General features: G+C 40.3%; 1 protein-coding gene and 1 long non-coding RNA gene across 3 annotated transcripts; both read right to left on the bottom strand.

Moving 5' to 3' along the window:
* Positions 1-6065: 6065 nt before the first annotated feature.
* On the bottom strand, positions 6066-7999 carry LOC113031005 (uncharacterized). The gene is made up of 3 exons (XR_003273673.1): positions 7862-7999; positions 6574-6831; positions 6066-6249 (listed from the first exon to the last, which is right to left on the bottom strand). It is a non-coding gene; the product is annotated as an uncharacterized LOC113031005 (long non-coding RNA).
* A 3288-nt stretch (positions 8000-11287) lies between these two features.
* On the bottom strand, positions 11288-16453 carry zfpl1 (zinc finger protein-like 1). 2 transcript variants are annotated; one of them, XM_026182868.1, is made up of 8 exons: positions 16231-16453; positions 14633-14750; positions 14430-14541; positions 14072-14265; positions 13828-13906; positions 13523-13708; positions 12626-12749; positions 11288-12535 (listed from the first exon to the last, which is right to left on the bottom strand). In XM_026182868.1, exons 2-8 carry the CDS (start codon positions 14732-14734, stop codon positions 12349-12351), a joined length of 984 nt encoding a protein of 327 aa, XP_026038653.1. In that variant the 5' UTR covers positions 14735-14750; positions 16231-16453; the 3' UTR covers positions 11288-12348. The 2 variants fall into 2 exon arrangements, with proteins under 2 accessions (XP_026038653.1, XP_026038652.1); XM_026182867.1 differs by having other exon boundaries at positions 14633-14747; positions 16231-16444.
* Between the last annotated feature and the right edge of the window lie 1963 nt (positions 16454-18416).

Here is an 18416-nt window from a genome sequence, read left to right on the forward strand (position 1 = left end):
TGTATCTATGCAACAAAAATACACATTTACATTTTACAATGAATTAATCAGTTTATCTAAGCTGTACAGGATTTTCCAAGTAGTGGAAAATATATAGTATATAGTATAGTATAATATAGTATTCATCAACCAACAATCACTTTCAGCAAATGCCAGCTATAATAATTTAAAGCTAGAAACTCATCGCTTTTATTGAATACACCAATTGGACAGTAGGAAAGTTTATCAAAGTAAATCCATAAAATCTACTTTTCAAATTCAGAAATTAAATTACATCAAACATCAAATTAATGTGGCTGAATCCATAAACCACTAAAACGAGCTTATTCATTAAACTTGCTACTACAGCTACATTAAATTAGGATTTTAGTGCAGTCATGTTACTGTCACAGCTTTGTTCGCTCTCCTTTCAGCACCTCATCTGGAATCCCTCCTATCCAGCCATGTACTTCAGCCCTGTCCTGCTCTCTTCCCTCTGTAGTGTAAGAATCACATATGAAGTGGTTTAGCATCCGCTCGGCTGACTGCAGGCTGGCCAAGCTGCTTTCTGCCTTTGACATACTGCTATCTATTGGCCTCCCAATAACCCTGTGGTTGCTTGTGTTCCAATGATGAATGATCTCATTATCTAAATCCTCAGTAGCTTCATTCCCTCGATGGCGGAGGTCCATCATGGCCTCTGTGCCTCTCAGCTCTTTTTGCATGTGATGGCATGCCAGAGGAATTTCCTCCAGGCTTGCTGACCGGATAAGAATGGCAGATCCATGATTTGGACTAGAGGACCTGTAACTTCCCTCACCTGTAATGTCATCAGAAAGATTCTTCATGCCAGAAGGGCGAGAACTAGTTTGTGGTGCAGGTAAATTGTCACTGTGGGAGGTGAACTGAAGATGAGGTATTTGCAGTGGGCGTGGAGAGTGTGGTCTGGGAATTTCCTCACTTCCTGACTCGCTGTCTCTGTCCAGGTCTGCTTCCCGGTGTCTCCAGGTCTGACCCCTGTTTGATCCTGTCAGTATAAGCCGTGGGGTCTCTTCTCCCACTTCAGACCAGTCAGATTCCTCCTCCTCTGGGACTGACCCTAGAGGTTGCTCCTGCCCAGCAGCTTTAACCTTTCCATAATTATCGTTGTCCATAAACTGAACTGGAGGGGGAGCGATTGGGAGAACCACCTGATTAATGGTATCATCTGACTGAAAATGATGGTTGTTTTTGTGTATTGCAGAAGTCACCTGAAATGAGAAGAGAAACTGATCAGTTCAATGGAATTTGGAAATAATAAATATGAAATATGATTGAAAGAAAAACAAAGGTTTTGTATGAACAAAATTATACTAATGCCGAGTGCTACGCTGTCCTCTAAACTATTTAAGACATAGGAAAAACATATTTATACTTCATACTGTATGAAAAGACTAATATAGCCTGCATGTCATGTGGACTCTGAAACCTCAAATTTGACATTTTGGTCAATATCATCTTCACAGACATCAGAAATCACAAGGGATGAATGGATCCGACTGAGAAACCAACGACACTCCACATGCATATGCATTTTGTCAATCACAAGCTAGAAACACCATAAATCATGTGGTTTGTCATCTATTTAACAAACTTACAACTAGAATATCAAATTATTATTGGGGTATTGAATTCAGTGGGAATTTAGGTATTTTTCCATAAACGGTAAATGGACTGATTCTTATATCTAGCGCTTTTCTACTCTCTCCGAGCACTCAAAGCTCTTTATACAGCTAATCCATTCACCCAATCACACCCATTCACCCAAGCACTTCTAAGCTTAAGCGCTACGTATCTAACACTCGGATGGATATATCGGAGAGCAACATGGGGTTAGTATCTTGCCCAAGGATATTTGGCATGCAGAATGGAGCAGCCTGGAATCGAACCACCAACCTTCTGGTTAGTGGCTGAGACGCTCTGCCACCTGAGCAATAAGCCATTCCTGATATCAAGAGTGCTGCGGGCCTGCTTAAAAACCAAGAATTCCAGGGCTACCGAATCATAAATCTCACTCTAATCAAAATACAAGAAAGAGTGATGCATTTGAAAACTGTATTCAAAAAACATAAACTACACAGGCTGTTGGTTATAAATTGCTAATCCTACTCAGACACAAGTGTTTAGGCCAGTGTGTGACCCACTTGCCTCTGGGACACAAACTTCAATACCAGAGTGGTACATTTAGGTGAGAGTAATTATTAATATCACAAACTAACCCCCACCCCCTTGTTACCAGTTTAAAGTTATTTTTTATATAATGAAATACATTTATATAAATATCTAACTGTATGTGACTAGAAAGTAATTTCAAAATGAATTAATTTTATTACTGCAGCTCACTTGCAGCACCTAGAGATATTTTCCACACTGATCTAAACAATCAGATTTTTTTTTCTGCAACCTTAGCAGCCGCTACTTTGATATTTGCAAGGAATGCCAGAATTAAATGTTACTAATATTTTCCAGACCTAGAAATGAAAGAATGCCAAAGAGCTTACACTGAACACTTCGCCAGAGTTGCCAAATTTCACATTACCAAGCTGCTGTGTCAGCTCTGAAATACGACAGTTCAATCTTTGTCGTTCTTCTTCCATATTTTGAGTCTGAAACAGAAGGAAAATGGGGGAACAAGATGTAATAGCTCACATATATGTTTATAGTAATGGATGTCTTACATCAGATGTACAGCCATGCTTGCTTTCTCACCACTGAGTGAAGCTTTTGCTCCAGAACATTATTAGTCTGCTGTGTGGACGAGCAGTTATCATGTAGTCTGAAATAAGGCAGAGACAGACTTACTCAGCAAACATTATAACAGTTATCACTATTTGCAGTTAGTCTCTGGAAAAGGCATTCTTCACCTCTTAAACCTCTCTGTGAGGTTGCTGAGCTCTGTGCGTGTCCTCTGAAGTTCCGCCTCCAACAGCTTTTGGCTACTCATGAATTCCTCTCCCAAACACTCCATCCTCACAGCTGTCTTCAGCAAACTGTGGTGCAGACCTTCATTTTGTTCCTGTATTATCCTAAAATACAGACAGACAAAAGCAAGAGTTGTCAAGCTTTGATCCATTTATTTTTAAATCGTTGTTTTTCTTTTTAAATGAACAGTTCCATATTTTCTATGTTACACATCCAAATACCCAAACACCCAAATGAATAACATTGCACTTACATGATTCTACCCAGCTCCTCTTTCTTCTCCTGCGTTGAAGTAATAAATACATGAATTATTTTTTTTTAAAAAAGCATTCAACGGGTACTCTGTTAGGCCTAAAGTGAAAAATGAAATGAAATGAAAGATGAACACATAATATTAGTCTAGGATGTCAAATTGATTGCTATTAGTTTGTATTTAGTAGCTAATCTATTGTTCTGTAACTAATCTATTGTTCTTTAACACGTGAACGTCATTTGCAGATCTATTGTCTGCCATGACGTGTAAGCTGTTGCCCAAATCAATATGAACGGAAATTAGATGAACATCATTACATAACCAGATAATAAAAAACATAAAACACAGGCAGCCATGTGATCCTGGTAGTTACTTGTGTGTATGCACATCATAATAGAAAACATTTTCAGTGAGTATAATAATGCCATACTTGTTGTAATGATGGGCCAATGAAACTTGTTCGTTCCTCTTCGTGGCTGCTGGGGTTGCTTGTTGTTGTCATGGAAGACTCTGGTTTAATGGAAAGAGGCTCCGTCTTCCTGTGTGCCAGTGGACTGCCAGCAGAATGCCCCTTCAAATGAGTGTGGTGGTCATCGTGGTCAAAATCATTGTTTCTTGAGTGGTGCTGGTTGGGATGCAATTCATGGTGGTGATGACCTGATCTGTAGTGGTCTCCATGTTGTGCGCAATGGCCTGGATTGTGCTGGTCTCCATGATGCTGATGTTGATGAGATTCCCCATGTTGATCTTCATGGTGATGATGGCCTGAACTATCAACATCATCATGATGATGATCTAGACTGTGGTGGTCATGTTGATGGTGAATGTTCAAAATATGATGGTCACGGTGACGATAGTGATGCTCTGGACTGTGATGGTCTCCATGATGACGATGATGGTCTGAAAAGTGGTGGTCTCTATGATGATGGTGATGATGATCTTGACTGTGGCGGTCTCCATGATGATGATGGGGATGCCCCAGATTGCGGTGGTCTCCATGATGCTGATGCACTGGGCTGTGGTGGTCCCCATGATGAAGTTGGTGTTCTGGGCTATTGTGGTCCCCATGGTGATGGTGATGGTTTGGTCTGTGGTGGCCCCCATGGTGATGGTGATGGTCTTGGCTATGGTGATCTCCGTGATGATGGTGATGGTCTGGCTTGTGATGGTCCCCATGATGATGGTGATGGTCTGGACTATGGTGGTCTTTGTGATGATGGTGATGGTCTGGACTATGGTTGTCTCCATGGTGATGGTGGTGACCTTGGCTATGGTCTTCTTGGTGATGATGGTGATGGTCTGGACTATGGTGGTCTCTGTGATGATGTGGATGGTCTGGACTATGGTGGTCTCTGTGATGATGGTGATGGTCTGGACTATGGTGGTCTCTGTGATGATGTGGATGGTCTGGACTATGGTGGTCTCTGTGATGATGGTGATGGTCTGGACTATGGTTGTCTTTGTGATAATGGTGATGGTCTGGACTATGGTTGTCTCCATGGTGATGGTGATGGTCTGGACTATGGTCTTCTTGGTGATGATGGTGATGGTCTGGACTATGGTGGTCTCTGTGATGATGTGGGTGGTCTGGACTATGGTGGTCTCTGTGATGATGGTGATGGTCTGGACTATGGTGGTCTTTGTGATGATGGTGATGGTCTGGACTATCATGGTCTCCTTGGTGATGGCCTTGGCTATTGTGGTCTACATGATGATGGTGATGGTGATGAACATGACCGTATTGCTTGCCATGGTGGTGATGGTGTGCATTACTATGATGATGGGATGGGCTATAGGGTTCTCTATGTCGATGTTGCCCACGGTAATGGTGATGTGATGCAGAGTGGTGATCTTTGTTGTGGTAGGTATGGCTATGTGAATCTCCATGGGGATAAACAGGACTGTGGTCCTTTCTGTGATGATGGTGAGGACTTGGGCTATTTCCATGGTAATGATGATGGTGATGGTGACTAGAAGTCTCATGGTCTCCTTTGTGGTGGTTATGGTAGTGCTTAAAAGAATGGGAGTGACGCTCAGGAGATTGAGACCATGAGTGACGTCTTCTAAAACAGCTGAATTCTGTGCAGCTTTTTGGCCTATGATGCATGTGATGGGGTGACTCTTCAAAATAGCGACTTTCACCGTGGAAAGATTTAGACTGAGACAACTGCGAAGAGTGTGAATATTTGCTGGAGCTAATTGAGTCCGCACTGGTGGGCCGGCTTCTTTGCTTTCTAGGTTTGTCAGTCCTGCTGTCCGCCTTCCTGGATCTAAGAGAGGCCTGCCCTGGACTGCAGGGTCGTTGCGCATCTGTCACGCCAAGAGTGGTTAGCCTCATTGGGCTGAGCACCTGCCGAGTAATCTCATTAAGAAAAGCAGAGAACTTCATTTTTTCTTTCATTAAATTCTTCCTGGCTTCATTTTTCCTCTTCTCCGATTCATTTTCATCCTCATTTCCATGTCCTTTGTCTTTGGGTGTGGTGAGAGCCTCCATTGATTTGGCCTTGCGGAAACTTCCATCATTTTCAAAGCTTCTTGCAATTTTCTTAGGGCTTTTTGAGGTTCCCTTTTTGGGGCCACAACGAGAGGACTTGCTTTTCTCTTGTTTCTGTTTGCTGGGCAGCTCATTTAGATTAGCTGGTTTATTTATCAAAGGAGCCATATCATCTCCTTCATCAAAGTACTTGTGTTTTCCAGAGATATCGGTCCAGGATTGTGAATGCTGTGGCTTCCTGAAAGGATTGCTATCTGAAGTGTCACTTCTGCTGCTGTTCTCAGAAGACAGACTAGAAGAAGAGGAAGATGTTGTAGAAGAGGAAGAGAAAGAGGAAGGGGAGGAGGAAGAAGAAGAGGCGGACAAAGAGGAAGATGAGGATGTCGATGAAGATGAAGAGGATGAAGAGGATGAAGAAGAATGGCTTGAGGAACTTGAGGAAGTTTGTGAAAGAGAAACATGACGATGGTTTTGCTTGTGGTGGTAATGGTGAGATTCGGACTGATGTTGACGGTTGGTATGATGATCACTCAAAATGCTCTCCTCTGCTGTAGAATGAGTGCTATTTCAAAAAGAAAACATGGGTGTTAAAGGGCACAGTGTCTACAGTAAATTAATTCTGATACTTGGTTAGCCTAACTACCAACCAACCCCAGAGATTCATTCCCCCAAGACAATTTTAAGAAGAAACAAAAATTCTATTCTGAAAGCATATGACGTGATTGGTGAAAAGGTTACTTCTCATCACTGATAATGGAAAAGACCTCACATGATTAATGTGAGGTCTAATTAATGTGTGATTAATTTTGTAAAAATAAAAACAAAATCTATATGAAATGCTTAAATAATTACTGTTAACATACAGTTAGAAAAAGGATGGACTTACTCATGACTATCGTTGCCATCTGACCTTTGTTTATTATTGTGACGCTGATGGCCTTGATTTTGATGGTGGTGCTTCACATGTGGACCTTTGGAGCCGGCTGGTCTTCTGTGCTTGTGCTCTTTTTCTTGATGATCACACATTTCTGCCTTGTGACTTATGATCTCCCTGGTGTTCTGATGAGGATGTACAGGTCTGAATTTTTTTCCATCAGCTGGCAATGCAATCAGGAGTCCTCAGAAACTTGCACAAACTCTGTTCCTGGGAAAATATTTGCTTTATTTACAACTTTACAATATAAATCCCTCTGCTTTGATCACATTATTACCTCTGCTAATATAAATGTGAAAGGTTTTTCAATGAATTGTGATAAAACATTGTAGGGGTGTAGAGTAGGATATGTCAGCAGTCCATTAAAATTTGGCTTACATCCACCAATTCTTCAAGGTCAATGTAATGATTTATTAGTCAAGAATTGACTAAAAACCTTATAACTTAGAAACAAAATTGTGGTGTTTATTGTACCATAGAAAGATTTAAAATATTATGTCACATTTAACCTCTAACCTTTGCTTCAATGTGATAATAATGATCTATTTAAACTATATTTCTTATTGTCATTGTTTGTACTGATAAGGTATTGGTATGTAGTGAATGATATATGAGGATTCTAAATATCACATTACTTTGGACCTCTGACTTCTTCAAGGCCAAATAAGGTAAAACTTTGATAAAACTTTCTCTTAGACTATGCTTAAAATTCTGTTGCCTTTGTTTGCGTTGGCAGAATAAAGGAAATGAAACTGGTATATGATGGGGATTCTTACATTACAGTTTGTATCCAAATGTCATGTCACATTTGACCTCCGACCTCACGTTTACATTTCACATCTGCCTGTCTTTGAAGTTGACCCCAAGAGAGTGAGCTGCCTTAGTGGAGGTTTGTGCTTTCAGTCTTGCTTATTTTTCTATCATATTCAAAGTGTGCATAATAACAGGAACACAGCAATACTTCATATTTGCATCTATAAAATCTGAGAATGCCTGTTATAATACACATTCAGTGATTACAAATTCATAGATCTATTCTAGATTACTGCAATCTAGATCCAGAATGAAAACAAATAACATAAACTTACTTAAACTTAATTTAAACTTAAAATTACAGCATTGACATCAGTGTCATTTCTCACATGTAATAAAAACCAACAGGTTTCGAGAGGATGAAAAACTGTTTCAGCTGCTTTTTTGTGACTAACTAAGCTGCCATAGAGACAAGAGCTGTACTCACAGTCTTCCACGGGCCCTGACGTTCACAGAAGCTTCCCTTGTGTGATGAGCCTTCTAATTGAACTGGGAGGCACATGTGAAGCACACACACTCCCATTTCAATTTATACTCCTGCACCGTCCAATGACAGAAAGGAAAGCTGCCACGAGCAGCTACTTTGAACTCTATTAAACTCTATTGAATACTCTGTATGACACCTTTTGAATTTAAAAATAACCAGCTGAATGAGGAATGTATTGGTCTGTGCATGTACAGTATAACTCCAAAATCAATACAAGCCACATGTACACATTTCTGCAGTGTACATAAAAAAAAAAGCCTGAAACATAAATTTTCACTGCAGTTTTCATTCACTTTCATTTTTTTTTTTAAATATTTCTGGATTTTTGTACAAGTTTTGTTCTGCTGAAGCTGCAAGACATCGAAGCAGCGCTGCATTATTTGAACTTTGTCTTCCTGTCTCAATATATCACCAAAGAAGTCTCAAAAATCACAAGAATCTATCTTTATTTTGGAAATGGCCTGAAGACACAGCGATAGAATGAAGCCTTAATGTCACTGATGTGAGCTGCTATGCCAGCCAAAAAAACACAATGGCTTCCAGCATTCATTGCTCAGTGTGCACAGGGGCACGTACAGCTGGGCTCATCAAAAATAGGAACAGCAAAGGGAACAAAATGTGAGGTAAACTGTTTTTGAAGCGAGTCTGTATGACTGCAAGGCATGGTGGTGGGTGGGTATCAGATGTTATCTTCTTGTATCATACATTTCACAAAATGCTCTTTTTTGTCTGTTAATGTGTTAGAGATGGGGAAATGAAAATTCTTCTGTTAAAAAGGCCAAGCTAGCCTATAAAACTCACTCCAGATGTGAGAGTTCATTACAAAGACATTTTTACTGCCTACGATTGGCATCAGGAGTGCAGTGAAGTGCAGGAAAAGTGTGCAGCGTGTTAACAAGAAAGTGTGGACGTATTGATCAGGATGTCCCTATTATGTCAGTGCAATGGACAATCTAATAACTCAGAGTTACTGAGAAATACATTGAACTCCGATAGAGTGACAAAAACCATTAGACTTCACAAAGCAGTCAAGCGGTTATGTTAAACCACCAAAGAAAATTTTCATGTATCGAGTAACATGTTGGAGAATACAATCAAAATATTCTGGTGTATACCACAGAGCTGTGATCCGCTTTGTAATTTTTGCAACATGTGCATGTTGATAACTGCTGGCAGGTCTCCCCTCATCAATGTAACCGTGGCTCAGAACCACAGAAAATCAATAGCATGCACAATGGAAAGCTGGGAGAGTCAGATAATGCTCATGCGCATTGGTGGATATTTATAACACTAATATCTGCACAGGACTCAATAAATCAGGATGTGGCAAAGTTACATCACGCAATAAGTCACTGCAGGCAGAAATGAATGCTGTACTCTCCACGCTAAAAGACTGTGACTGTCCTTTTTCAAATACATTTAATTATTATAGCTTTTAAGTAAACTTTTTATGCAGGGAAAATATGACTGTTGAATGGGTATCTTGCCCTATCATGTGATGCAGGTTCACTTGGTACATCACATGAACAATCCAAAGCATGCCTTAAGGTCACTTCCTGAATCTCAGATCATTTTAATAATAAACAAACAGAAGTAATAAAGAGACTTTAAATGTGGTACAGTTCCTGGTGCCAGGTGTGCTGGTCTGAGTGTAGCTTAGGAACACCAAGCAAGGGAAGGGCCAATCACAAGTGAGTCACACAGGTGATTGCTGCCAGCTGTAGGGCCTGCTTCCTGCCTGACTTCCAGATCTGACTAATACTTTTGCCAGATAAAATGAAATGACAGATATTTTATGAGTAGTTTTAATAATTGTAAAGCTTTACTGTTTCTGTATTGGTGTGTTTTGTATTTATTAATTCATACATTACTTTTAATTGTAGGCAGAAAATGAGCAGAGCACTGGCTGCCTTTTATTTAAGGATTGTTTTAGACGCCATTCACAGAACTGACTTGTTTAGTAATTCTAGCGGCTGTATTTAGTGTAGATTTTTAATTCCTTGTTTGCTTCTAGGACTGCAGCTGGTGGTTGCCTCCAGTCACGGGAGTTGTTGCCATACAAGGAATTCAATGACTTTTGCGGTCATATAATTTCTTTGTATGTTTGTATGTTTCTAATAAATGGCCAGTTGTGGTCTGTTAATTGAAGCTCCTGCATCCTATTGCCATTTTCACATGAATATTTCATTGTTATTCATTTCCACATTGGCATTTCCCCACCCAGCCGTCTCCGGGGTTTACAGAGGATGTTCTGAAAAAAAGGGAGAATATCCAGTGAGTGGCAGCTCTCAGTGTTGTTGCAATGTTGAGACAATGTTGTTGCCAGAACAAAATGCCCAGACTGCTTTAAGTTGATAGGAAGGCAACAGTAACTCAGATAACCATGCATTACAAAGTATGCAGAACAGCATCTCTGAATGGAGAGCACATTGAACCTTGTAGCAGATGGGCTACAGAAGACCACATCAGGTGACACTTCTTTCCGCTAAGAAGAAGAAGAAACTGAAGCTACAATTTGCACAAGTTCACCAAAATTGGATAATAGAAGAGTGGAAAAACATAATAACAGCAATAATAAAAACATTGCCTATTCTAATGTCTTCTGCAACATTTACATGGTAGGGTGAGAATTTTGAAAAATGAAAGCATGGATCCATCCTGCCTTGTATCAACAGTTCAGGGTGATGGATTGTTTAAAGGTCACAGCCTGCATGAGTATTGTTGCTGACATGTCAGTGTCCTTTATGACCACAGTGTCCCCATGTCCTAATGGCTGCATTGTTGCTGATCTATGAAGTAAATATGAGCCAAATATCACAAAACCAGAGGAACGTAGTATTAGCAATGTGTTCCTAACAAAGTGGCCAGTGAGTGCGTGACGAGATGAGACTAAAAGGTTTAGTTAATATGATTCTGGATCTTTAAGCCCCAAATTGTAACTATTATGCTTTTGAGCACTGACTACTGTCATATGTACACAACTATTCAGGAAAACCCTGCATAAAGTATTTAATTAATAATAATACATTTTAAAACAGGGGAACTGGAAGTCTGTTCAGAGGCCAGACTCTGATCTTTAAGAGCAAAGTTAAACCAGCAGGGGGAGTTGAGTTAGAGTTGCTTGCAGTCACATGGTTTAGCACCGTGTATTCATCAGGCTTTGTCTACACCATGTAGGCCTGCCTGTATTTTTTTCCTAATGTATCAAGTCCAAGCATGCAGCTCCTTCAAAACATAATTCTAAAGCCCATGCATACTCCCTGTGGAAGAATTTAAAAAAAAAGAAGAAAAAAACAGTATGATTTTAAATATATCCTGATTGAAAAACATGAAAACCTACTGAAATAAGATACAAACTCCAAAACCTTTCAAAGTCACCATTTATTAGAACAGATGTACTCTATATGTAGTGTTTTGTCACAGTGAGATACTGTAGAAGAGAAGACGCACTCCTGCAGGCTGCTGTCTGCCTGCAGTTGTTTTTTCCTTTCTTCCTGCTCTTTGAAGGCTGGAGAAATCATCCAGAAATGTTGTCATTTATGTGGGATCTTATTTACTCTTAAAATCACTGGTCTGCATCGCCAGCAGTCAGCAGGAGGTTCATTAAAACTGGGCAATAAGATAATAAATACGTTTGATATACGACACTATAAAGTGCAATATAACATCCCCGCTGAAGCTATACAAGTGGCATTTCAAACATAGCTCACGCATGATTTTTGTTGCGCACAGCAGAAGAATACATCACCATAAAATAAAATAAAAAATACTGCCTTTCTGGAGCATTTCTATTTAATGGCCAGTCAAAAAAACATCAGGAAAAAATGTACACACGGTATGTATGGAAAATCTAAAAGCAAAGCATTCAGTTTTCAGGAGTAATGCAGACACTTGTAAATAGTTGTGTATTATGTGTGGGGTACAACTCCAGTTATGAGGGCAACATTTTCTCAATGAGAGATTCACAACCCTCAAAAACAAACCTGTAACTGGAATCTGTTTACATCTGGGTAAAGGTGGCTTTTTTTTGTTACATTCTGGCATTTCTGCCAGCTTAAGATGTTCTTTCAACATCAACAGTGTTTAGTTTCTAGTAAACTTGAGGAAAAAGAAAAACAAAAAAGAGAAAATCAAATTATAGAGATCAGTGACAAATATTATACAAATACTGCCCCTCTTTATCAAAGCAACAGTTACCAAATCCTTTGCCAAAACACACCAAGCCTTGGTCACGTCCCCAGGTCCATGGCCCTGTGTAACAGAGAGAAATCAGGGATTGCCTCCACTATAAAGTACAGCCTCTTCCCAGTGGGTAAACAGCACCCTCTGGTGAGCTAACCCTATAATAGTAGTCCAGTTTCAGCTCTTTTTCTACACAGGCATACGTTGTGTAACGCATGAGAAAAAGAAGGGGTCACTGCATGTCATTAGTTTTTCCCCACACGGATGTTGGGGTTAAGAAGAGGATCTAAATTTGGGTCTGAGCCAGCCGACGCGCGTCCAAGTTTAGCCATGATGATTATCAACGTAAAGAATCCCAGAACTCCGACCAGCAGAAGCATGAAGACGCGCTGTTTCCAGGAAAGAGAGCTCCGCTTTCCACCAGTGCGGTTCCTGGAAAGATCACAAGAACATTCCCATATTATTTTCTGTCACAGCAAATAAAGAAGTCTCTGTCCCAAAATGCTGTCATATAATACTAACTTGAGTATTTGAGCAAACCAACTTAACGCTGGTCGCCGCCGATACTTGTCGTCATCAAAGTCGATCTGTGTCACAGAGCTGTGACCACCGTCCCGTGTGTCATAGACCTTTCTCGGTGATGACGCTGGAGGAAAGAAAAGGATCACGTCTCATCAAGAAAGGAAAACTGCTTTCATATTATATTTTGAGCTACTGAGTTCAATAAGGTTCTGGGCTCAAACCGATTAGCCAGCTAAGATCTTTTTATGTGGAATGTGCAGGTTCTCTCCAGGTACACTGGTGATTCTAAACCGGCTGTAGGTGGGAATGCGAGTGTGAATAGTTGGCTGTCTCTCTACTTTAGCGCTGCCATGGACTAGTGACCTGTTCAAGGTGTACCTGCTCATTTCACCCTGACAACCGACACAGGCTTCAGCTCCCCCCATGCAACCCTGAATTGGACAGCTGGAAGAAAATGGATGGATAGAGTTTTGACAGAAGAAATTTATGACACGTCCTCCAGCTGCTATCATGGCTGTCCCTGAGGACGCAGCACAGAGACGAATGGGGGAGAAATAACGGACAGGCATCTTGGCCCAATTTTGTAAATTTCAATTTCTTGGCCCAATTTAGGCATCAAGGTTGACGCACTGCTCCACAGCATCGTGGACTGTCACCACTAGAATCTTAATCATTGTCTGTACAAAGACATTTTAGGACAGCACTTGGGGAAACTTGGGGTTGAAGAGGTTGGGTATGGAAGTCAGATGGTGGTAAAAGGACTTATGTTTCATACCCTGAATGCATTTTGGCATTTATGAGAATGCTTATGAAAAGTTTAGCTTTGTTTGGCAAAAAAGGGTGGAAGGTCTAAGCAGAGAGTGGGAGCAGATTGGGAGGGCTTTCTGAGCACTGTACCTGTGTGTATTGTGATAGTGTCACCGGCGGTGCCAGTAGTAAAGTTGATCATAGAGTGCTCCTGCATGTTTGGATCCCCATTCTTATGAGGACCTCCAATGTCTCCCTGTTGTGGAGGTGAGATGTAATTAGATGGTGCGCTGCTGGTGTAAGAATGGCTGGGGTACATGTTGCTTTGTTCTTGTGCTGTAGAAACACACACAAAAAAAAAAAGAGAGACAGCTGATCTGATCTGATGTTTGCTACTTTTATTACAAATGAAAACACTTCAAATAGAACGGAGAAGGAAACGGAGTAAGGCTTACAATCAAATGTTGACCAGTCTGCATAATCTGTGACATCATTAGATGCAGTCTCATCAAGGACCTGGACAGGCTCCTCAATCTGAGATAGTCAAACATCACTCGCTTCATTATCTCAGAGCATCACACGTGTAAACTTGATATTTAAATACAACCAGAAAATGCTAAGAATGGCTGTGTATGCTTTTTTACTTTATTGGTTTTCAGGATACAACGACGAAAGGGAGATTACACAACAACGACTTACCAGTGGCAGCCCCAAACCAGCTCTAGCCCAGTTAACAGATGACAACTGTTCCTTCAGCACATCAGCAACTGGGCTGGCCATGTTGGTAGGGGGGAAAACTGGACCCTGGCAGGTGGGACACTGGTATCCTGCTGGGGCCGTATGGAGGGGCAGTCGAGATGCCAGGTTATTAAGACATGCCCAGTGAAACACATCTGTGAGGGAAAAATAAAGTTTCACTTTGCAGAGATAGGATCAGAATCGTATTTATTTAAGCTATGAGCACAATTTTTTTTTTTTTTTTAAATATTCCATTAATCTTTGCTGTTCTGCTTACAATGAACTGCTGGAAAAGAAGGAAAAGAAACTTGAATCTCACCATAGCAGATTAGTCTGACAGTGTCCTGTGCAGCGAGCGGATTATTGCACAGAGTACAGTTGGGGTTGTAATCACTGTCCTGAAGCCATTGCAAATATGATTGCACAATACACTGAAGGAGAAAATGTTAAAAACAAAAAAGGTTACTGTGATGCTACAAGTTTTGCACAAATATGCGTGACACCATGCGTTCACCCACTAACCTTGTTGTGATTGGAGACAAGGCAATGCTCGCACACGTTCACACGGTGTTCGAAGCAGAATAAATTGGTCACTTTTCTCTTTGGACACTTGCAGAGACCCATGGCCACCTGCAATCTGCTGAGGACAAACAAGTAGTTTGTGTTGGACTCCAAAAAAAAAGCATGAGCTCAGACTGAGGATCACAATTGTCATTTTGTAACTTCAAGGCTATACTCCATTTTACTATGAGCAGAAGCTACAAACATGAAGCATGCCTGTAAAACATGAGACTTTTAAAGGCTCACATTTAATCTAGTTATCCTGAGGTCAGCTGCACTTTAAATACAGCTTAGAGACAAAAAATGACAGAACTTTATTTGTTGATGTTTTCCTGACAGGAAATGTTTGACAAAATTCCTGACATTGAGTGTAGAAATCCTCCTGAATAAAAAAAAAAGTAATAAGTCGGGTTTTAACTTATGTTGTGCTCAAGAAAATAAACCTATTCAACATCTGGCATGAAAAATATGTAATGGTTTTAATACAAATTTAATTTATAAAGAGCTAGCTTTGTCTGCTCTCTCAGTCACAAAGAGAAACATATATATTTGGTTTGAACCAAATATATTCCCCAAAGAATCTTTGTTTCCTCCTGGGATCAGGAGTTCCAAAGAACAGATCTTATGTTGATATGTTACAGTACAGTACAGAGCAGGGATAGCTCAGTAGGTAAAGTGGTCGCCCCATGATCGGAAGGTCGGCGGTTCAAATCCACTTAACGGCTACCCTGAGGTACCCCTGAGCAAGGTACCGTCCCTACACACTGCTCCCCGGGCGCCTGCTTAGTGGGCTGCCCACTGCTTCACTGAGTGAATGGGTCAAATGCAGAGAAAAACAAGTAATTTCCCCATGGGGATCAATAAAGTATCCATTATTATTATTATTATTATTATTATTATTATTATTACTTCATACAGAGTTACAAACGATGTTAGTATTGCAGGGGCTGAAGTAAACTTGACTTCAGCTTTTCTGAATTTAGAATTCTATTAAATATAAGTGACGTTTGCTGAGTGTTTTGCCCTAGCTAGGTGATAGTAAGTACAAAGGTTGAAGCATGGGTGGTCTTCATAACTACTTCGCTGATGTCATCCTGCTGTCATATCACAGTCAGCAAATGAACTGTCCCAAACAAACCTAACACTCTTTGGATATTATAACGCAGTTTAAAGGTTGGGGTTCTTTTGTCAACGTGCCACAATTTATATATGAGCAATATACCACTCAAACACGGCAACAGATGCTACTCATTGTATTTACTGTCAGTACTTTTCATTTCTTTATCTGTAATAGTTGCACGCAGTGTTTGGACGTGGGAACTTCCCATAAGTAATTCGGAAACCCAGCTGCTCAGCATCTACGTCTTTTTAGATATCAACTAACACGTCTTGACAGCTGTAACACCCGGCCACAGCTTAATTCTAACATTTAACTGAGCTAACAGCGGCTAGCTGCTAGCTCAACTGGAAGTTACCGGGTAAAGCAGCGTTAGCGAGCTAAACTAGCTAGCTGTTTGAGTTGACGAAGTTCAAATATAGACAATAATTACTGACGTTACCTATCAGACAGACATTAATCGAGTCGCTTTCGCTTTAGGTGATGTGGTACGCCTGTCATTTAAGCTTCCTTGCTGAATTCACATGGAAGGCGGCTCCAGAGGTTGTCATCAGTAAAACTGTTTCCTTCCTCCTTCTGTTTATGTGCCACGTCTCTTCCGCTTCTCTTTCTTCTTCGTGTGTTTTTGTAAACAAACCGATTGGCGTATACTGCCATCTGCTGCGTCGAAGCGCACAGGACTACCCTGTTAGAATGATTTGTAAAAAGCTGAATGTTGTCATATCGGTAATTAAATGTACTAAAGTGATAAGTATAAACCTTAGCATGAGCCATGCTTTGTTTTGTAAATCTGTTTCTAATCACAACCCTCTTTGGCGCTTATGCCAAACAGACATAAGTTACAGACCCTGGGCCAAATGTTGGCACTAGCCGACATGTTTTTTTCCTACTTCAAAAATTACTCATGATACAGAATACTTGGAGTATGGCATCTGAGATGTAGATTAAAAGCAGCGTTTTTCATGAAACGATAACACCATTATACCCCCCACCCAACCACCCACCCACACACCCACACACACACACACACACACACACACCTCCCTTTTGTTTCTCTTTCCCCTTTTCTCCTAGTCTGCTCTCCAGGGGCTTGTGTCTGACTGATGAAATAAATTTGTCTTCCCTTTCTATTTTCATAATACTGACTGTACAATTAAACTAATTATATAATTCAATCAATCGATAGATATCGATAGATAGATAGATAGATAGATAGATAGATAGATAGATAGATAGATAGATAGATAGATAGATAGATAGATAGATAGATAGATAGATAGATAGATAGATAGATAGATAGATAGATTTCCTGCATTTTCTATCAATTAGAAATCAGCTATAACGCCAGATAAAGACATTAACCTTTCATCATCAAACCAGGCTGCACAATATAGATTATCGCCCTATGTTTGTGCATGCATTTTTTGAATAGCTGATTAATGATTGTCTGTGCTCATTTACTCTTGTAGATCCCAGCGGTTTGAGCTTCAGTTTGGTTTAGTAATATATCATGAATGCAAATGGGAGTAAAGAAATACAGCAATAACAAACGTGCGTAGAATACTTGATCATTTCAGATGGACATCAGTTGCGAACAAAAAAAACAATAAAAGAAAAGAAAAATCAGAGCTTCTGCTTTAAAAAGTAAAGCGACTTCACATCTTCCACATTGGCCACCATGACGGATCTCAATCCTGCCCTGACAAGCAGCTTTTAAATGCATGGTAATGACATCCCTGCGGGCATGATGCTGCCTGCTCATGCATAATAATGACTTTTTGTCTTTACAGATGCATGTATGCTTGCGTGTGTAAATGGGCATGGATGTATTTGAGAATGAGGATACAAATTGTTTCCTTCACAGTTCACTGCACATGTGAATTGCCTGCAGAGGGAAGCGTTGAGAGTAAAATGAGAAAATGAAAAGTCAAAAATAAAACTCCCCCAAAACAAACACAATGTAAAAAATGTCAAGGAAAGAGACTGGCATGTGCTGTATAAGGCTCAAGCCGCTATTCCTCATAGAATTGAAATGTCTTTTTTCTTTAAATTCTCACTTACAACTTAAGTTCTTTTAATTAATTTTAGTGAAATTGCATCAACAAGGAGATTAAAAAAGTGGAGCAGTTCACTCTCATCCACACACTTGTGTGTCTGGGTGGTTTTCTGAAGCAGCATTATTAAACAACTTTGGATACATGTGGGACTGTATCACCACGAGTGGCAAGCTGCATAATTCCTTCAAAATAAAAATATGAAAATGAGATTTAATGACTTTGTGCAAATGAGTATGGACTTGTAGTGCCCTTGCTGACAACCAGGGACGAGTATAAATCACTGACAGGGGGTATGAGGGCATGTGGAAAGGGCATTTGAAAAGATTGGAGCTATCAGATGGAAGGGAAATCTAAAGACAAATGACGGAGGCACTGGAGGACAAATCACCCCTGGAGCTGATGCAGCTCGGTCTGAAACAGCGAAAGAGCGTTTAGTTGGGCGAGGCTGGGGGACATTGATTGATCGAGTCTGGCAGTTATTGATCAGTTATCAGCCCTATCTTTGAGGGAAAGTGTTAAGACTCAGGCATAGCTTCTTTGATTTATCTGTGTCACTGTGAAGTTTTTGTGT

This window comes from Astatotilapia calliptera, chromosome 10, assembly GCF_900246225.1.
Source record: "Astatotilapia calliptera chromosome 10, fAstCal1.2, whole genome shotgun sequence".
Classification (NCBI taxonomy): Eukaryota; Metazoa; Chordata; class Actinopteri; order Cichliformes; family Cichlidae; genus Astatotilapia; species Astatotilapia calliptera.